The sequence below is a fragment of the Marmota marmota genome, unplaced genomic scaffold (genome assembly GCF_001458135.2).
Source record: "Marmota marmota marmota unplaced genomic scaffold, marMar, whole genome shotgun sequence".
Taxonomy (NCBI): Eukaryota; Metazoa; Chordata; class Mammalia; order Rodentia; family Sciuridae; genus Marmota; species Marmota marmota.
This window is the reverse complement of record NW_026000229.1, coordinates 21,190,033-21,212,236: the sequence shown is the minus strand read 5'-3', so window position 1 is coordinate 21,212,236 and position 22,204 is coordinate 21,190,033. Positions and strand designations below refer to the sequence as shown.

Sequence of the window (22,204 nt, the reverse complement as noted above, 5' to 3'; positions counted from 1 at the left end):
CAAGCCCTCCTCTAACTGAACAGGTCATGTAAAGTTTGGTAGTTTAACAATTTGCAAATGAACTACTGAAGAGTTTTCTGAGTTTATGCGATGAGTGCAGTGTGGGATGTCATTAACATGTCAAGGTAAAAATGATGCTACTGTGCAGTTGGACCGCAGAGGAGCTTGGCTCAGTGTGTACCCAGCACTGCCAGTGAGGAGGAAATTTTGACTACTGAATTTCATGTATTGTACCTAAATATGGAATCTAGAAAGGCTATTTGGAAAGCATGCTGCTGAGATCTGGCCCCTGTATTCAGCAGAGGGATTTTGGTGATTTTGATTATCACCCAAATTCATTTTAACTTTACCCACTAGATTTGACTTGAGTCAAGGGAAAGAAGACAATGAATTGAGTGGACTTTGAATATTCATTCAGTTCTGGTGATGGAAATTTTCCAGTGTAAATAAGTTGGTATTTGGTATCTGCCTCATCTCTAGTACATCTTAGCTTGTCTGAGTTCATCTTTGAGGGTGTGTGGTCACCTCTGGTACAAGCTAGAGATAGTCTCTGAACCTTCAACTTGAAAGGCCAGATTCTATATCATGGCATTAAATTAATTGCTAAATTTCTCAGTTACCCAGGGTGAGCCAGGCACTGTTAAAGGTGACAGGGACTACGTACTTACCCAAGCATGCAAGGTCCTTTCCCTTAGCCCTACTCCACATTCTAGTGTGTGTACAGGGAGTAAAAACTGAGAAACCAAGGTAACATCAGCCCATGTCAATGGTCTGATAAGATAATATAATGGTGGGTAATTGTGGGCTGTTTAGAAAGGACGGAAGGATGGTAAGGTGACCATGAAGTGAGACTGGAATGGCAAAGGGGTCAGGCCAGCAAAGGTGGAACAGACAATGGGGAGATCATTTCAGAGAGAAAGAAGGCCATAGTCAGGGAAGAACTTGGTGTGTCTGAGCAGAGAGGAGCAAGGGACCTGAGTACCGTGAGTGGAGGGAAAGGGCCAGTCAGAAGGCTTGAAGGCTCTTAATAAGAAGTTTGGGGGTTGGATGTGGGAAGATGTTAAGTTTCCTTCTTTCCTTCTTTCTAGATGGGGGTCTTTTAAGTTGCCCAGGCTGACTTTGAAACCCCAATTCTTCTGCCTCAGCCTTCCAAGTAGCTGGGATTACAGGCACACGCCACTGTGCCTGGCTTTATTATTTAGTTTTAAGCCAAGAACTTTAAATAATTCACTCACACATATGGTGCTGGCAATACATTAGTAAACAAAACAGATAAAAGCCCTTGCCCTTGTGGGACTTACAGACTGATTAATGTTTCAGGAAGGAGCACTCTGGTTACTGTGAGATGAAGGGGTCATCTGGGAGCAAGAACAGAAGCAGGGAGTTGGGTTGTGTCTCCTGCAGAAGTTCAAGGAACATGTGATGGCAGCTTGAATTAGGAGAGTCAGTGTAGATGTGGAGAGAAGTGGGTGGATTCTGGACTTATTTTGGAGGTAGAAATGGCAGGACTTCCTGCACGTTGGAGTCTATTTGGGACTTGGCATCTTTTAGGGGCCCACTGAATACCCAAGTGGAAATGAATACCAAGAAGGCCATTTGGTACAGGGGCTGGAATTCTGGGGAGTTGCAAGCCTCAGTGTGGAGATGAGGAGCCAGGGAGGGAGGTCCTACTTTGCAAGGCTCTGCCCTGAGCAGTTGGGTCTTTCTCTAGTGATGTTGGAGTTATACTTTTATTTCCAAATCCTTATCAATCTAGGCAGAGCTGGATAAGGAGAAATATGGAGAGCTCTTTCTTTCTTGGTTGTTCCTAGGCAGCACCAGCCTGGCTAATGGCTTGGAGATCCCAGGGCATGGGTTGTCAACACCTCTGTATAGACAGCCTTATAGAGCCTGACACAGGAGTCCTGTTCCATGCTGTCTTTGGGAAGGGAGGTTCTGTAATGATAGGCCATAACTTAAAAACAACAATAACAACAAAAACAAAACAAAACAAAAACAAAAACAAAAAAACAGCAGAAGGTCCCTCTTCCAAGGTGCCTGGCCTCTTCTCTGTGTGTGTGCGACTCATGTTTACTGGATGGACTTGGTTGTGAACTCACCCACCCTGTAGGCTTTTCTGCTGCAAATGAGCTCCCTGAAATTATGCCTGGTGCTCTGAATGTAGTAGGCCGACAAAAAATTTCTTGAACTGACAGTAATGGAGAATTGATGATTTACTTAAGGATAACCTTTTTAAAGTAAATGCATCATGATGATAAATTTCTCCAAAATGACAAGTTAGGGCACATCACTGATTTTACAGAGGGATTGTTTTTCTAAGGCTTCATTCTCAAATTCTGTTAAATAGTAAGCTCTGCAGTGCCTTCTGTTTTCATGTAGCTTTTCAGTAATATGCATACTATGTTAAGTTCAGATAGAATTCTTTTCTGTGTTCTTCAAAGCACTTCTAATACAATACCTTATTCACCTGCATAAGAATTCTGAAAGATAAATGGTCTTTTTTCTTATTTCTAAGCATTAAACAAAATGCATTCTTTTATACTGGTTATAAAGTAATGTATGTCCATTGTGGGAAATACACAAAAAAGGAATCACCCATAATCCCACTAGAAATCAACAAAACTTGAACATTGTAGTACTTTATGAGGATTTCAGCGCATAGCTGGAATCATGTTGTGGTTATTTTGTGCCCTTTCTTTTTGATTAATATTAGATTATACACATTTTGCTTTGTTTAAAAAAAACCCTCTGTGAACCTCCTAGTGCTGTATAATGAAAGACTTCATGTGTGTCACCCTATGAAAACATTTTTATTTTTCTTAATATTTCCTTTAATATTAATTCTAAGAACCAGAGTCATGAATCAGAACCAGAGTCAAAGTCATGAACATTTTGAATGTATTTTGCTGCATCACTCTTCAGAAAAGTTGTTTCAGGAAGGGCCAACTGTGCCTTTTTGATTTTTGATATACTTTTTTAGTATTATAAGTTAAAACTACTTGCTACTGCTTTTCCCTCTCCCTCTGCCTCTGCCTCTCCCTCTCCCTCTCCCTCTCTCTCTCTCTCTCTCCCTCTCTCTCTCCTGGGAATTGAACCCAGTATGTTCTACCACTAAGCTATGTCATCAGCCCCTTTTGTTTTTTATTTGAGACAGGGCCTCACTAAGTTGCCCAGGTTGGCCTGGAACTTGTGATTTTCTGGCCTCAGCCTCTCCAAATCCCTGGGATTACAGGCATGCGCTGCTGCCTGACCTAAAAATATACGCTTCTTCAACCAATAAAGACGATATGATATTTTGATTTTTTAAAAAATACACTTTGGGCTGGGGATGTAGCTGAGTAACAGCACATACTTTGTATGCACAAAGCCCTGGGTTTGTTTCCCAACTCACTTATTTACTTATTTAAAATAAGTATATACAACAAAAAAATAAATAAATAAAAATAAAAAGTAGACTTGATCTTTTTTGAGCAGTTTTAGGTTTGCAAGAACTGAGCGGAAAGTACAGAGAGTTCCCATCTAGCCCCTACTCCCACACATGCACAGCCGCCTCCACCATCTACATCCTGCCCCAGAGTGGTACATGATAATGGTGTGATCTTATTTCCTGACTCTTTGCTTACTAGAAAGGTTGAATCTTTAAAAAAAATATGTTGTTTAATTATTTTTAGCTTCTCTTTTATGAAATCACTTTCCATTTTCTTTGCTTACTGATTGAAAATCAACCCAAATGAAGTTGGACCGGCTATAGCCTTTGCTGTTTTTATGATGTCTAATGCGATGTTACTATCTCCAGGAGCAGTTCATGACCCTGAACAGCCACACTCCTGGGTCAATTCCTTAACTTTGGTTTTCTGGGGGATGGGGCCTGGGACTTTGCATGTGGAGTAAGCCACCTGAGTGATACTTATACACCCCAAAGACCTTTGAGATCGACTAGTTGAAACATTCCACACAGAAAGTGTAAGTATTAGTTTCTATTAACTGTAACTAATAGGTGTTACTTCCCATTAAGAAAGAGAGAATGCTCACCAGCCTTCCATTCAGTGGGAGAGTGCCAGGACCTGATTAGTCAGATCTGAAGTGTTCTTGCAGGAATATGTTCAGATGACTAATGTTTTGTCATTCACAGGTGATTGTAACTAGTTTGCATTCTTCTTCATAGAGCAAATTCATTCAGAAAAAAAGTTGGAAACTACAGAAATAACAGATGGATCTGACAATTACAGATTCCTATCAGTGAAATATTTCTTTATCCTTATTGTCACTCCATCCAAAATGACCCCTATCAGATTTCCAATAAGGAAAACAGAACACTCTCATTCCTAATTTCTGCTTTTTGCTAGGAAGTTTGAAAATCTAAAAATGTACATTAAATACACTTTTCTGTGTGTACATTATGACAGAGAGAGAAGATAAAAGAGTTGAGAAAAAGTGCAAAAAAATGATTTCTGTAAGCGTAATTGCATCGTCTTGAATTGGGTTTCCCTATTCATTTGCAAGCGGGACCACAAATTTGTCAGTATATTTCTAGAAATAAACAGCAGCATGTAGATACCCAGGACCATATCCTTAGGAATTCCTTATATTGGTACAGAAGGGTGAGGGGAGGTGGTGGGTTAGTGCCTACTTCCCCATCCTAGTGCCACCTTCCTAAAAATGGCTGTGCTAAACAGGCTGGAGGCCCTGGGGACCCAGCAGAGACCTAGCTTGGGAGAGCCATGGATCCAGGATCTAGAACCCATAGCCAGGAGTCCGTGGAGGAGAGGGTCCATCTCATGGCCTCACTCTATTTACTTGAGCCAGTCTCCTGCCCTTGGAGACCTGGAGGGCCTGTGGAGGTAGACTGTGTCCCCATTGCCTCCTGACTGGGGCAGGATGCAGAGAGCCTTCCTCCTATGCCTTACTTGGAGCCTTGCCCTGTGCCTTTCCAGGCTGCACTTCCAGCCCAAAGCTCCTCCTACACTCAGGAGCACCTACTTAAGGCACTCCAATGAACAGGGAAAGGAAGGTCATATCACACTCAAGGGGCCCAGCAGCCAGAGGAAGGAAGAGTAAGAACAGCCCCATAAACATTGGAAGCAGATGGACTATGAATAAAAAACAATTCGCCCATTTAGGAGACCCTAGTGCAACATAAAATTTGTTCCTTAAACTCAAATTTTTTAAAGTGAGCAGATGAATTGGAAGCAATTAGTTGTCAAACAAGACAAAGTAGAAGAATTCTATGAGACATCAGAGCCAAATGTAAAGAGGGAGGAACCAGGAGAGAAAGAGAGAGGTGTTGGTGGACAGATGTAGGACATCCAGAATGTGAATGACAAGGGTTCCAAAAGGAGAAAATAAACAGATGGAGAAGAAGTATTAGTTCCATAGGAGAAGAAATTTTACCCAAGTTAAAGAAAAATCAGAGACTGTAGATTGAAATGTTCACTGAGGTCCAGGTAGAATTGAATTTAAGAAAAGAAAAGGAAAAAAAAAGTCCCACAATCAGGAATCAGGTACATTCTGGTAAAATTTCTGAACTCCAATGATGAAGTACCTACTTCTAGGTACCAGAAGCCAAAATACTTGCAGAGAAAGAAGCATTGGACACTCTGGCACCCTCAAAGGTCACCCAGAAGAAAGGCCCAAGAGTTCTGTAACCCATCTGCAGATCACCCACCTTCAGGGTCGGGGAGGATGGTAATCCATATGGCTGGGATCAAGAGTCTTTCCTCAGGTGCCTGATCTGATGAATATGTCAGAGAAAGGACTCCAACCGAATACACCAAGTATAGTACACATGAGCAGAGAACCTGAGGTAGGGCAGAGGAAAAGCACAAAGATGATCTATGATCCTTAAAAAAAGATCTATATAATTTCAGGCAAATATATATTGATAAATGCCTAGGACTATGTAAAGAAAGCATTAAAAAAATAAAAATGCTAGAGAGATTCTGCAAGCAAAATTCTAATGATAGCCCAATCCAAAGTAGCAAGATATTTTAGCAAAGCCTATTGGGAGTAGGGGAAAGGGCAGGAGGGAAACAAAGTAAATTTTTTCCAAATAAGACATCTGGGTTTGAAGAGCGAAGGAGGTAGCCATGCAGATGTGCTGAGTGTCCATATCAGGACAGCCTTGCAAGAGCAGAGCCCGAAATAGACGTGCGTGTAGTGTGAACATGGGGAATGGAAAGTAACTACTCATGGAATGGCTATGTCTGGAACATTCCTCCATTAACAGCCAAGATGAAAGCGTGGATGTAACCTGATTAAATCAGTTTAGATAAGGAAAAGAATGGGGCTGGGGTTGTGGCTCAGTGGTAGAGCACTTGCCTAGCATGCATGGGGCACTGGGTTTGATTCCTAGCACCACATAAGAAAACTAAATAAACAAAAGTATTGTGTCTATCTAAAAATATTAAAAAGATAAAAATAAGAAATAAATAAGGAAAAGGATAAAGAACAACACAGTGACATACATTGAATACATACAGTGAGATGAAAATGCAGACAACCAAAGCAATGTGGTGTCATGGTTGAGAGTATACTATGGAGCCAGACTCCCTGGGTTTGAATCCCAGCTCTGACACTTGGTGTCTGTGTGGACTTAAGCAAGTTGCCTAGAGATTTCCCCATCTGTGAAATGGGGATAGTGATAGTACCTTCTTCTTGGGACTCTGTGAAGATTCAGTTGTACTTAGAACAGTGTTCTTAGAACAGTGCCTGGTATACAATCAAACCAAGCAGTTAACACAAAGCTACTGTTTGCTTCATTGTTTCTGAAAAATACTAGCAATAGTCATATCAGGTAAGATGAAACTTAATATTAAAGGTACTAAAGAAGGTTATTAGAGGATGATAATAAATGCTTTTATCTTAAATCCATGTGTACCAAATAAAATGGCAGCTAAATGGAGAACTTGATGAATATATTTTACAGTGGGAGAATTCATAGTTATTCTTTCACAGATGAAAAAAATGAAGTAAAAACAAATAAGATTTAAAAAACAAAAGTAAATAAGATCTAAGGGAAATGAATAATGAAATCAGTAAACTCAGAGTAGACAAATTCAAACCTTACATTCCTCAAGTAGTAAATATATACTTTTTTTTTTTTTTGGTACCAGGGATTGAACTCAGGGGCACTCAACCATTGAGCCACATCCCCAGCCCTATTTTGTATTTTATTTAGAGACAGGGTCTCAGTTGCTTAGTGCCTCGCAGATGCTGAGGCTGGCTTTGAACTCATGATCTTCCTGCCTTAGCCTCCCAAGCCGCTGGGATTATAGGCATGGGCCACCGTGCCCAGGAGTAAATATGTAGTCTTGCATGTCTATGGAATGTTAAAAAAAATCAATTGTGCCACAAAGCAAGCCTTAACATATTTCAGAATTATACTATATTTATCATAAACCAATATGATGAGAATTAAATGATAAAAATGACTACAAAAACTTAACTGCTTGAAAAAGAAGACGTCAATTCTAATTTGTTTTCTTTTTTGAGATAGGGCCTCATTATGTTGACTGCAATTCTAATTCTAAGTAATCCTTAGATATCTAGATATTCTTATGTCAAAGAGGAATCCAAAACTGAAATTAAAACAATAAAAAAAGAAAATAACTACCACAACAAACACACACACAAAAAACTGAACAAACCCACTTCATACTTGACCTCTGGGCACAGCAATATTATACCTAAAATGCCTTCATTATTAAAAAAAATAATATAAAGGAATTTAGTTGTTACTGGTGAATTAAGGGACTTAACCCATAGTGGTCACTAAGGTCTCTTGCTTTCTTCCTAAGCCTCCTGATTTCCCCCTAACCCACCTCTTTCTATCAGGTGACTGTTAAAAAGAAGCTTCTTGTGAAATATATTAATAATAATAATAATAATAAGTTGTTAAACATTTTTATTTTTTTTTCCCAAAATACAAAATACTTTTGTGGCTGCATATAAATTTGCAAATGACCTTGAGTGGTCTCTGTGTTCTCTAGGTACTCCAGGAGCAGATCCGTGCCAGGGACAACATTAGCTATGGAACTAATTCTGCCTTAAAGACCCTGGAGATGCGTCAGCTCTCTGGTTTGGGAGATCTCCGAGGAAGAGTGGCAAGGTAGGTATTCAAATGTTGGGGTCTGTGCTCGTCAAAAGCTGTGTTTCATAAACTCCGCTTTAGTGAGCAATATATTTGTGAAGCCCCAACTTCCTTGCGTGTCTTTACACATCCCCTCCTTGCTTTGCCCATAAAATTAGACATCCAAGTCAAGCCTAGTTGTGAGCATGCCATGATTTCTTGTGTTTCTGAAATCAGTATGGTCTTCATGGGAAGAAATGAGCAGAGAGCTCCCTCCACTGACCTGTGGCATTTGGTAAGGTAACATGTTCATTTTAACCAAATGAACATAATTAATACAATGTTGGAACTTACATTTTTGTGTGCCTTTTAAAATTTTTTATTTTTATTATAATTTATTTTTGTTTTCTGAAAGTATTGGGTTTTGATAGACTTGAAATTTTAAATAGAGATCCATCTAAGATAATGTGAAAAGTGCTGCTCTCTCTGCTTGATGTGTGCTCCATGAACCAGCAGCACCAGCATTACCTGGGACCTTGTTAGCAATGTACAATCTTGGGTCTACCCCACAACTACTGAATTAGAATCTACATTTTAACAAGATCCTTGAATTCACGTGCATGCCAATGTTTGAGAAGCACTGCACATGACTGTGTCTAGGATTATTTTTATCTAGCTGGGATGAAGTTTTCCAAATTATTTATGCTCCTCTTCTGCCCTCTGCTGCTATTAAGAGCCAAGCACATGAATGTGCTTCTACACAGGAGCTTTGGAGTGAATGTCAGCCTGTGATGACAATGAGGGTGATCTGTAAGTGAAGGGTGGAAGAAAGAATAGCGACCCCCAGGATCCAGGGCCTCTTGGGAATAGTGAGGGGTAGTGTTGGAGTGCATTTCTGTAGAAACCACACTTAGGGCTTTGAATGCTGGGTATGTGTGTTTGGGTTTGCTAAATATCAGTTTAGTAGCAGAGGGCTGCATGGATTGAATGAAGGACTACTTGACCACTTTCCTGTGGCTTTCTATCCTCATCAGGATGAACTCCTGTTTCCTTAGTATGGGCCTTGGTGGTGGACAGCCTGCTGACCTCTTCACAAGCTCTACCCTGGAGCTCCTCCTGCTGCCCCTTTGCCCTTGCTGTCCTTGTACCTAGCTTGCCTGTCCTCCTCCTTTTCTGACTTCTTGTTGGTCTTTAGCTTCTGCTCAGATGCACTCTTCTGGGAGTCTCTCCTGATACCACCTCTCCACCAGGCTCCCTTCGCATGCACATTCCATTGAGTCTCTGTTTCCTGCTCACTCCTGCAATCACTGTCCTGGAGTGTGGTTCCATGTCTTTTACTTCTGTAGCCCAGTTCCTGGGACAGTCTCTGGAAAGCAGTAGGTACTCAACAAATGTTTGGATGAGTGAATGATCTAGAAAAATCACTGTTTATAGGACTAAAAACCCTTGAATCCTTACTTGCTGAGTGGCTTAAAAGAAGCCCTAGTTCTGTGCTACTTCTCAGAATGGCAAGGAGTTGGAAGAACCTTAGAGCAACAGGGCAAAGTAGGGACTTCAGGAGAACCTTGAGGGTCTTCCTAGCCCCTCTAGTTGCAGGTTCTTGAAGATTAAGTGAAGCAATATATGTAAGAGCCCTCAGGCACAGCATGGGATGGAGTGAGCTTGCAATGAATGGTAGCTGTCACCTCAAGGGCAGTAGTGAAAATTGAAATTATCCTCACGATACTAGATCTAACACCAAGTAGAAAAATTATTTTGAGATACTTTTAGAAATCTTACATTTTCTTCAGTTTCCTATCAATTTCTCTACCCAACTTTTTCCTTCCCTGTAACAAAAATACTTCTAAAATTGTCAAAAACATTTGTTATGAGCACCAGATATTTTTGCTTTGTTTTGTGGCTATATTTGTCTTTCCCTTGGAATGCTAATGAGAGTTTGATTGTTGAAATGAATTCATGAGAAATAAAAATTCTTTGGTAAAGCTTTTACTTTCTTTCATTTATTATGTAATTGTATTGAAGGGGTATGAAATTTATAAGTGATATTCCTTTTTTTTTTCCATACTGGGGATTGAACTCAGGGGTGCTCTACTTCTGAGCTACATCCTTAGCACTTTTGAAATTTTATTTTGAAAAGGGTCTTGCTAAGTTGCTCAGGCTAACCTTGAGCTTATGATCCTCTTGCCTCAGCCTCTTGAGTAGCTGGGATTACAGGTGTGCACCACCATACCTGGCTGTGATATTAAGTGACTAGACTGCAGTGTTAGTATTTAATTTTGTAGTTTTATGGTACATTGGTGATATCATGAATAGCAAACAGACCCTGATTTTTCCCTGTTAAATTAAAGTCAGAAGGGCACAGGTAAATTCTCATTAGAGGTGAGGGACACATTTATCCCATTGAGCATAACATATCCTAAACAGGACTTGGTCAAAGATTTTCCCATTTCTCCTAAAAACAGAGCTCCAGGAGTTTAGCTTTCCAATTCCTACTAGAACATTTGGACCATCATCTGGTACATTGTTTTCACTTTTCCAAGATTCAGTGGCTTCTTCCACTTTCCTCTGTGAGGTTGGTTGGCATGGTCAGAGAGCTTTACAGGACAAATGTCGCATGCTGAGGCAGGTGCCCGAGTTCCTTCCTATGTGCTTAGTGGGAACTGGAGAAGGATAATACCAGGAGCCAGCCCCTCAGGAATGGCACAGCAGAGATGCATGATGACCCCCCCCCCTCTCTTTCTTCTCTATTGCTCTTTATGAAGAGCTTTGGTGAAGTATAATTCACACACCATAGAAATCACCTATTTAAAATATATGATTCAATAGATTTCTTTTTTTCTTTCTTTCTTGTTTTTTAAGGCGGGAGGTCTTGCTACATTGCCCAGGCTGGCCACAAACTTGTGATTCTCCTGCCTTATGCTCCTGAGTAGCTAGGGTTACAGGTGCATGGTTTTTAGTATATTTATAGAGTTGTGTAACTATCATAATTTATTTTATAATATTTGTATCATTCAAGAAGAAACCCCACACTCATTAGCTGTCATTCCCCATCTTTACCCTCCAATCCCTATTCCTCCATTCCTCCTGTTTCACCCCCTAGTCCATGGCAACCACTGAGTATTTTCTGTTTCTTCTGGACATGTCACATGAATGGAACCATTTGTGGTCCTGTGAGACTGCCTTCTTAGGCTGAGCATGTATTTTCAGGGTTCATCCATATTGTAGCATGTATGAACACTTCATTCCTTTTTTTTTTTTTTGCCATGTTAGGGATTAAACCCCAGGCCTCATGCATGCCAGGCAAGTATTCTACCACTGAGCCATATCCCCAGCCTGGATGTCTTATCTTTTCATCAGTTGGATGTTTAGATTATTTCTACTTTTTGGCTGTTATAAAGAATGCTGCTGTGAACATTTGTGTACAATTTTTTGTGTGAGATTATGTTTCTTTTCTCTTGGATATGCACCTAGAGAGGAATTGTTGAGTACCATGGTAACTATATGCAACTTTTCAAGGAACAGAACAGCTAAACCATTTTCCAAAGTGGCTACACCATTTTACACTGGCACCAGCAGTGTATGAAGGTTCAGATTTTCCACATCCTAACACCTATCTGTATCATGTATCTCATGGTGGTTTTGATTTGCATTCCCCTAATGACCAATGATGTTGAACATGATTTAATATGTATATTGGTCATTTGTATATCTTCTTTGAAGAAATGTTTTTTCAGTATGCATGCTCATTTTTGAGTTGGATTGTCTTTTTATTATTGAGTTGTAAGAGTTGTTTATAGATCCTAGCTACAATTTCCTTATCATATCTGATTTCATTTTTTTCCTAAGAGTCATGGAGTCATCTTCTCACTTTCTTTTTCTTTTTTGGGGGGGGACTGGAGATTGAACCACCCAGGTGTGCTCTACCACTTAGCTACATCCCCAGCCTTTTTTTATTTTTGAGATAATGTCTTGCTAAGTTGCTGAGGCTGCCCTTGAACTTTCAGTCCTCCTGCCTGAGTAGCTGGGATTACATCATTTTCTTGATTGTGTCCTTTGAAACACACACAAAAAATTAATCTTGATTATATCAACTTATATATTTATTTTTCTTTGGTTGTATTTTTGGTTTCATATTTTAGAAACCATTGCTTAATCCAGGCCATGAAAACTTACATTTTTTTTTCTTCGATTTATAGATTCACCTCTTAGATTTGAGTCTTTGATCTATTTTGACTTAACTTTTTTATATATGGTGTGGGGTAAGATTCCAAATACTTTCTTTTGCTTGTGGATATTTAGTTGTTTCAGAGTCATTTATTGAAAAATCTGGTTTTTTTTCCCAATTGCATTGGCTTGTAATCCTAGCTGAAAACCATTCGGCCATAGATATGTAGGATAATTTATAGACTCTCTGTTCTATTCCATTAATCTGTTAGTCTGTTCTTATGCCAGTACCACACTTTCTTGATTACTGCAGCTTTGTGGTAAGTTTTGAAATCCAGGAATGTGAGTCCTCTAATTTTGTTCTTTTTCAAGATTCTTTTAGCACTTCAGAGTCCCTTATATTTCCATATGAAATTTAGGACCAGCTTATCAATTTCTGCAAAGAAGGTAACTTGGAATTTTTATAGGGCCTGTGCTGAATCTGTAGATCAATTTGGAGAATATCATGATTCTATAAATATTGTCTTAGATTTATTAATGTGGGTATCACTCCATTTGTTAAGGTTATCTTTAACCTTAACATGGTTTAATATGGTTTTCAGAGTATAACTTTTATACTTCTTTAAACTTATTCCTAAGCATTTTATTTTTGTTTTCTTAATTTCAATTTTATCGCTACTATATAGAAATATTATATATCAATAAATATTGATTTTTTTGTATTTTGGTCTTTTATCCTAAAATCTTGCTGAACTCATTTATTACTTTTAATAATTTTTGGTGGAATTATTGGGATTTTCATGGCATCTGCATATATAGTTTAACCTCTTACTTTCCAACCTGAGTGACACTTATTTCATTTTCTTCCTAATTTTGTCACTAGAACCCCCAGTAGGATGTGGAATAGGAGTGGTGAGAGCAGACATCCTTGTCTTGTCCTGATCTTAGAGGAAAGCATCCAGTCTCTCACCATTAAGGATGATGCTTGGTGTTTTTTTTTTGTTTGTTTGTTTGTTTTTTAGTCCTATGTATTGAACCCAGGGGCACTTTACCATGGAGCTAATTTCCCAACCCTTTTTGAGACAGGGTCTCACTATCACTTAGGGCCTCACTACGTTACTGAGTCTGGCCTTGAACTTCCAATATTCCTGCCTCAGCCTCCCAAATCACTGGGATTAGAGGCATGTACCACTGGACCTGGCTAGGTGTGGATATTTTGTATATTCTTTTTTAAAAATTTTTATTTCAGTTGTCAATAGACTTTATTGATTTAAATGTGGTGCTGAGAATCGAACCCAGTGCCTCACGCATGCTAGGCGAACCCTCTACCACTGAGCCACAACCCCAGCCCTGTATATTCTTTTTTTCAGTTTGAAGAAATTCCTTTCAATTCCTAGTTTGTTGATTGCTTTTATCATGAAGAGTGTTGAATTTCGTCAAATGTTTTTTCTTCACCTATTGAGATGATCCTTTACCTTGTTGATATGGTATATCCAATTAACTGCTTTTCTGTTGTTGAATCAAACTTGCATTCTTGGAATGATTCTTTCAGTCATGATATATAATCGAGGGCAGCTTTCTGAGTCCACTTGAACCCCTTAAAAAACATGATTGACTGTGCAGTTTCTGTGAGCAGGGCTTTGCATTTTATGGTATGTAAAGAAGCTTTTGCACATGTTTTTAAATTTTAATAAGAAGTAGCTTTGTTGTTTGCTTGGGCAGATGTGATGCCAGCATAGCCAGACTCTCTGCAGAGCACAAAACAACCTATGAGGGGCTCCAGCACTTAAACAAAGAACAGCAAGCTGCCAAACTGATCTTGGAAACGAAAATCAAAGATGCAGAAGGACAGGTATGACCTGTTTCAGGTAGCTTTTAAAAGCAGGTAATTTGTTCTTAGCTAAGAATAACATGGTGTTGGTTATTTCTTTTAGGAGCAACTAGCTTAGGTTTATGCAAATAAGTGTGTCTTTTCTCTACTACTTTCTTCTCTTTTTCACTGGAGTGGCTCTTGATGAGTCTGGTAAGCAAACCACCAAGATTTTTCAATATGATCCTAATTGCAAAGATTCGTCCCCCTCAATCCTAAAACAATTCATGTAACCCAGTAATTTCAAATTTTGTCTCCAAAACTGCCTTTTGCATAGGTAAGTGATCCAGAGATTTTTTTTTTTTTTAACATGCCACTCACCTCAGTTTTTGATTCAGGTGTGGCACTGGGACTCATTACATGTGCTTCCTCATTATATGGTCTGTATGTAGGACCACAATTAGAACTAAGCTAGAAGAGAGACTTGCTCAGAATTTTAGGCTATTCTAGCTTGAAATTGACAAATTAATTTCACAAAGCAAAACTCTTGGCATTTCAGGGGTTTTTTTGTCCGTTTTGTCATAATAATAGGACCTGTTTTCTAGAACTTTTCCCATAGTATCTGCCCTATTTATTATTCTTCATTCATAGAGAGGCCATTCTAGAAAAATAGGGGTATTTAGTCCATTTATTGGATTAAAAATATTTATCTCCTAACTACCTCCAGTAAGAATCTGAAGTACTGATGTGAAAGACACAGACATTACTAAACTGTGAAAAAAAAAAAGAATAAAGACAAGTCCACTTTTTTTTTTTTGAAGAATAACTGAGGATGGAATTATTATGTCAGAAAATAGATGCAAAATAAATCTTAAGCTGTCTGGTAGCCAGGCCAAGTAAAATACACCCAGAAACCCATCAAAAGAAGCATACTAGGGCTGGGGCTGCAGCTCAGTGGTAGAGCATTTGCCTAGCATGTGAAAGGCCCTGGATTCAATCCCCAGTACTGAAAAGTAAATAAATAAAAATTTTAAAATGAATAAATAAAGCATACTTTTTTTTTTAAAATTTTGGTTCCAGATCTGATAGATACCATGAATCTTTAAGTAAAGAATGTTGAACAATTGAACACAATTTCCTTCTTCTCTTTCTTTCTTTCTGGAAAATGTGAACACTTCACACAGGACAAGTTTTAGGTTACATTTCAGTAAAAATATAAGGGAAATGGATAGGTAGTGAGAAAAATGACCAAGAAGGAGATAGTCTAAAATTATATTTGCTGGTGACTTGACTCTATAGTCCTCTCTGGGTCCTTGATGGATTTTATAAGCAATAGGAATTCCATTTCCTGTGCCTAACAGCCACTTGAAATTCCAAGGTAAAGATGCCTGTATTTTGTGCCAGCTGGTGGAAATGCTTATCATGGGCAGAAGCTGGGCTTGCTTATCAGAAAATGGAAAAGGTTCATGCTCAGTGTGGGATGAGTATTTTGTTAATGCTACTAGTCTTGATTTCTGATGGCTGTGTAAGACAGAAAACAGAGGTGAAAATATGAGATGAACTCCTAAGTGAATTTATTAAACTGAAAATGATGCTGATTAGATTATAGCTGATGAGATGTTTTCTGAAATTATATCTGATGAAGTGTGATATTTATAAGCAAGTCTCTTCTTTTCCAGATTTCTCAGCTTTTGAACAGAGTGGACTTGTCAATATCAGAGCAGAGCACCAAATTGAAGATGTCCCATAGAGACAGTAACCACCAGCTTCAGCTTTTAGATACTAAGTAAGCATGAATTTATCAAAAAAAGGTTTGGTTGAAGCTCTTTCTGAATTTAGGTGCTACTAGAATTTTTTCCTCTTGATTTTTACTTATTGCACATAATGAAATCAGTAATGGAAGTTAAAAGGGAAAGTTTACATGTAGTATGTGTCCATTCCTTCATAATTATTATTGTTCTTAGTTGTTGGATAATAACTAATGTATTTGTTCAACTAGCATTTGTTGAGTACTGGCCTAGGGGCCAAGAATCCAGTAATGAACAGAAAAACGGACTCTATTCTTATCCTTATAGAGTTTATAATCTAGGGAGCTGATGACTTTTAATCAAGTAGGAACTTAAATAAACCTATGCTATATTATTATTAATAAGTATTTTGAAGGAAAGTTACATGATTGTAACTTTCTGAGTAATGAACCAGCTGAGTAATGGTTCCCAAATATCTCCATATCCTAATTCTAGAATTTTTAATGTTACCTTATGTGGCAAAAAAGGGTCTTTGCAGATGTGATTAAGTTAAGGATCTTAATTGAGGTGGATAGGTTATCTTGGGTTATCCAGGGAAGCCTGATGTAATGAATAAAGTCCTTATAAGGAGAAGGCTCTTAGAAAGAACAGTAGAATTCCAGATAATGTTTATTTCTTGGTGAGTAGGACAATTTCAGAGCACACTTGGGGCTTCTGTGTCCTGGTGGTATTGTATGTTTTAAGCAGACTAGGGGTGTACAGCTGCATTAGTGTAGGGAAAGGCTAGCTTCAGTGCCATGGCTCCCACATAACAGTTCCAAGATCAGTGTCCACGTCAGGAGGGACAGCACCCTACTGTGTGGTGTCTCCACTGCTCCAGACCTTTTCCCTCCCCAGTCATCTGGATAGAGAGAGATAGGGAGAGAATCCAGGGCAAAAGTTTTGTTTTTAAAGATATGACCAGATATATGAACTTATCAATTCCAGGTATGTCCCATTGCCTAATTTAATTATGTGGCCACATCCAGCTGCAAGGGAGGCTGAGAAGTGTGGTCTGTGGCTAGACAGCCTTATACCCCGGATGAAGTCTTCTTAAAGGAAATAAGAGAACAGACATTGCAGGACAATTAGAAACTGTGCCCCAGTGGGTGTTGTTATTATTCAAATCACATATCTAAATCACATGTATTAGTCTGTACTTTTATTTCATATCACAGTAAAAAGTAACTAAGGGAGGTAGCATGTATAACGGTTACTTTTAGGAATTTGGAAAGGGAGAAGACTAAAGGAGTGGAAGGTTGGGAGGATTATTTTCCCCCTTTTAATTTTACTTCTGATTTAAATTAGGATGTGTCCATATGGGGCAAGAGTAATTTGGGGAACAATACAGAGATAGGGAGCCAGGTTCCAGTCCTGGGAGATAAAAGGAACAAGAAGAGCCCAGAAAAGCCGGGGAGCCTGGAAGGGTAGATCAGGGACGCTGTGTTCTCCAAGAGCACCACAAACCCTGGGAACTGCAAAACTTAGCACCTGGCACAGCTTGGGGTCACCATGTCACCTCAGTGCCCACACTGCCAGCTCCTTACAGGTAGCAGCAGCATCAGATGCTTTTCTATTGTATCTTCTTGCCCTCCTTGCTTTCCCAATATGGTGCCGAGTACAATCCTAAGAAAAGGGGAGCATGTCATTTGGTCAAGCTGAGTTTAATGCTGGCAAATTTATCAGAAATCTGATAGTCAGAGGTTACTTAATATCATTTAAAAATTGTTTTATATACATCTTTTTTTTTTTTAGATTTAAAGGTACAGTTGAAGAACTCAGTAACCAGATTTTATCTGCACGGAGTTGGTTACAACAGGAGCAAGAACGAATAGAAAAAGAACTTTTACAGAAAATTGATCAGCTTTCCTTGGTTGTTAAGGAAAACAGTGTAGGTATTAATGGTTAGCAATAATTTAGCAGTTATTCAGAGAGGGTGGGGGCTACAATGTTTGACTAATATAATGCCTACTGACTTATTACTGATGAATTTGGTACCACTTAAAGCTGTTCTGTTGTTTCTTGCCTTTGATCACATTCTGGTGGTACATATTCTTTCTTCTTTTTTTGGTTCTGGGGATCAAACCCAGGGTCTCTCAGATACTTGGCCCATATTCTACCAGTAAGCTATGCATGTAGCTCCTGATTTTGTATTCTTTGTAAAGAGGTGGTGGAGCATTTTGACTTGTTTTGGTTAACACAGTCTGGAAAGAAAATTTCAGTATTTCCAGTTAAGATAAAATGAAGTCAAGATCTTAATGATTCAGTTTGCCTATCTGTCTTTCTGAATAAAACTAACCATTCCCAGCTTGATCTTTATTGATTTTAATTTCATAACCTGGTTTTGCTTTTTACCAGTGTCCAATAGATTTCTCTCTGCAGACCCCTCAATACACTGGAATCACATTATGAGGCATCCCAGTGCAACATATAACTGTATCCATCATTGTCTTTGCTATCTCCTCCTTCTGCCCCAGTCTCTCACAAAGCTGAGGTTTGCAGAACTGCTCCAAAACCATATCAAGAAAGTGTTGTGTACATGGTGTTCAAAACCAGTAGACTCTGAAACCAGTACTTGACAAACAAATTTTTGTTGGTTTTAGTTAGCATGACCATTTCCTTTTCCCTTCTCTTTTCTTGCACTTCCTCCTCCTGTTGGGCTTTAACTGGCCAGAAACAGTGAGCACAGTTTGCATCTCTGACTGTGCTTTCTCCGGTTGCACAGCTGCTGAATTGCAGACTTTTGCAGTGAGTAACATCAAGAGAGCTTTATCATTGCTGTAGCAACTTACAGCTTGGTCTTTGTAGTCTGGACCTCCAAAGCTCACCAGCAGACAAAGATTCCTCCCAAATCCAAGCATGGTGGAAAGGAAAGGAAAGAAAATATTTAATATTTCAAATATATTCTTTTAGTATTTTCTTCAGATCTACTGAATGTTTTACTTAGATTCATGCTAATACATGTGTAGGTTTCTGGGTCTTTGGATTACTTTTATTATTATTTTTACATGTGGATTGATTTAATAACTAACAGTAAACTCTGGAATAATGGTGACTCTAATAAGATAGAAGCTTATTTCTCTTTTACAAAAAAGACATAGGGACGTAGGCTAGGCCATACTGATGTTATGGCCTGTTACTTATTGATACTCAGGATCCTTTTATATTAACTTTCTGCCAATCCCAGAAAATGATCCTCATTTTTATAATTCAAGAGATCTGTTAGAGCTCCAGGAATTGTCTGAATTATAGAAACAGAGGGGAAAGGAAGAAATAAGGATAAGTATCAGCTGCCTTGTAACATTGTCTGGAAACTATCACACATACTTGTAGTTACATTGCATTAGCTGAGACTTAATCACAAAGTCAGGAGATAGAGGAAGATGTAGTTTGTGTTCTGGATGACCTGGTACTGAACTAAAAATTGGGGGTCTGTTAAAGAAGAAACAATTGAGAATGGATATTAGAATAGGCAGCAAGTAGCCATTGCAGTTCTGTCCCAGCAGATTATTATGACTGATATGAATGCAATGCAGACTTTCTTTTCGGAGTAATAAAGTACAATTCTTATCATGGATCTTAGGGAGCCAATGAAAGGGACATGGAAAAGAAGCTCAGCCAGATGTCAGCCAGACTTGACAAAATAGAAGAGAGTCAAAAGAAGAACATGGAAGGGCAGAGAACAAAGCAAGAAGAAGAGAAGGTGCACGGGCGAATCAGCAAGCTGGAGTTGCAGATGAATGAGGACATGAAGGAAATGAAAGCAGAAGTTAATGCTGGTAGGCCAAAACCAACAGCTCACCTGGCTTATTTTCCATTTTATCTGAAAATCTTTTAATTAGTAACTCCTTACAACTACTTATGAACCTTGCTAAATGTAATAACGGTGAGATGTTCTTGGTTGCTTTTCTGAGTAGCTGTACTGTATTGAACTAAAGTGCTATTCAGACTCCAAATATGAAGAGCCCCCCTGAGGCACAGGCAAACAAAACTGTACATGCTTGCAGCTGAGATGTTTTCTTCAATGCCATCTGCTGACTCTTTTCTGTTTCTAATCAAGTTCAACATATCTCAGAAATAAGCATATATCTTTGAGAGGCTTGTGAGGGTTTATTTTATACTGCTGACCATATACTAACTTGGTAATGAGTTCCCTCCACTCTGAAGTCAATAAGGCCCATGAATACACCTTGTTTACAGGTGACTCTCAGAGCTGGTTTCAAGGTCCTAGTGCTACTTTGTAAAGGGAGGTGTCAGTTCATTTTCCACTGGCACCTGTTCATTTCCACAGAATACCTGAGACATTGCATAATTTCTAAAGAACAGAGGTTTATTTCTTACAGTTCTGGAGGCCAGGAAGTCAAAGAGCATGGTGCTAGCATGAGGCAAGGGCCTTTCTGCTGTATCATATCATAGTGGAGGTCATCACATGATGGGGAAGCACACACACAAGACAGAGAGAAAAATGAGGCTGAATTCACCCTTATAGCAGGAACCCATTCCCATGATCATGGCCTTAATCCAATCACATCTTAAAGGTCTCACCTCTTAATACTGTCACAATGGCAATTAAATTTCAACATGAGTTTTGGAGAGGACATTCAAATCAGCAGAGTGGTTAGATTTACACTCTGAACTCAGGAATACAGAACTGGGACCAATAAGTGGAAGTGACCCAAGGACAGATTTTAACTCAATATGAGGCAACACTGTTTTGGAATTCATGGTCCTAAAGACACTGGTGGCTTTATGAGTTTGAGAGCATTTTGTTACCGAAATTGTCAAGCAGAGGCTGGTGGACCCTGGTTAGGAAAGAGAAGACAAGTCCTGTGTAAGAGTGGGACTAATTTATCTCCTAGCTCCTTCTAGTTCTGTGACTCTGTATTTTCTTTTCTGGAATTGTTCTATTTTCGCCACATGGAAATAAAAATAGTTATTTCAAAAATGATTTTGTTTCCACCAAAAGTTTATTATTTTATTTAAGGAGAAAGTACAATTAAACTTAAGAATGGGAGAATTTATGCAGATAAAAATTAATTTTATTTTTAGGCTTTTGGGCTATTAGAACATGGCAACTGAATGTTTCATTCAGTTAAACTGAATGTTTAACTTTGTATCATTTCCAGAATGAATTTATTGCCATCTACTTACCCTACCATTGAGGTTGTTAATATTTGGTTCCTAATAAGAAACATATGTGAGTCTTTTTTAAATTAAAAAAATATTTTTAATTATAATTATATTTATTTTTTTAATGTAATAACAAGGATTATTTTTTTAAATAATTATTTTTTTAGCTTTAGGTGGACACAATATCTTTATCTTACATTTATGTGGTGCTGAGGATTGAATCCAGTGCCTCATGCATGGTAGGCAAGCACTCTACCACTGAGTCACAATCCCACCTCCATATAATACATTTCTTAATGGAAAATAATAAAACACAAGATATTTTTAAAATACTCAGACCTTCTCTCACCCAGAGGTTATTTCTTATGTATATATTTCTATACATGTAGGACATTTATGTGCTCTTTTCCAAATAAAAGCACATACTACACATGCTGGTTTATAACTTGCTATTTTATTTAGTTAGTAATATGTTCTGTCTTCTCATGTCAAAAATATTTTAATGATAATTTTTATGAATTTATAATTTTTATGAATTTTTACATAAAAATTTTGGGAGAAAATTTTAAATTTACTAATGAAGTTAAAACTTAAATTTTAAAAATGTAAAAACCAATAGGAATATAGAATAATAGGATTTTTTTTTGTGGTACAAGAATTGAACTCAGGAGCACTTTACCACTGACTACAGCCACAGCCCCTTTTAATTTTTTATTTTGGAACAGACTCTCCCTAAACTGTTGAGGCTGATCTTGAACTTGTAATCCTCCTGCCTTAAGTTTCCTGAGTAGTTGGGTTTATAGGTGTGTGTCACTGTACCTGGCTTGAAATGCTTCCAATGGTGATTTTTTTTCTTTAAAAAGTTTTTCATTTTAAAAAGAGATAATTTCAAATTTAGGAAAACTAAATTTTCCCAAAATTCTATAAGTCCTACACTTAACAATTGTTGACATTTTTGAAATATACTTAATATCTCTGTGTATGACTATAGTTACTTTCTTCTCTGAATCATCTGGGCATTGAAGTAGTCATGCTGTTTCTTTTTTACCCCTTTATTGTTTCAATATATATGTCCTAAAAACAAGGACATTCTCCTACATGATTACGGTACCACACAATATTGTTGAGGTGTTTTCAATATTCAAATTTCACCATTGATTCCTTTACAACAAACCTTCACCAGTCGGGTTCTTTCTTTGAATTTATTTTTCTAATCAAATGTTTCATATATATATATATATATAT

The 22,204-nt window shown here is 38.2% G+C and overlaps 1 protein-coding gene across 6 annotated transcripts in view; it reads left to right on the top strand.

Moving 5' to 3' along the window:
- Positions 1 to 22,204, top strand: part of Fam81a (family with sequence similarity 81 member A) — a 51,383-nt gene that overhangs the window by 25,018 nt on the left and 4,161 nt on the right. For 3 of the 6 annotated variants that reach the window (XM_048792937.1, XM_048792935.1, XM_048792938.1), the window contains exons 4-8: positions 7,989 to 8,107; positions 13,934 to 14,084; positions 15,722 to 15,828; positions 17,585 to 17,720; positions 19,413 to 19,608. In XM_048792937.1, the coding sequence (XP_048648894.1) occupies positions 7,989 to 8,107; positions 13,934 to 14,084; positions 15,722 to 15,828; positions 17,585 to 17,720; positions 19,413 to 19,608 (709 nt within the window). The remainder of the gene's footprint in view (positions 1 to 7,988; positions 8,108 to 13,933; positions 14,085 to 15,721; positions 15,829 to 17,584; positions 17,721 to 19,412; positions 19,609 to 22,204) is intronic. The other 3 variants (XM_048792939.1, XM_048792936.1, XM_015480603.2) reach the window with 1 other exon arrangement.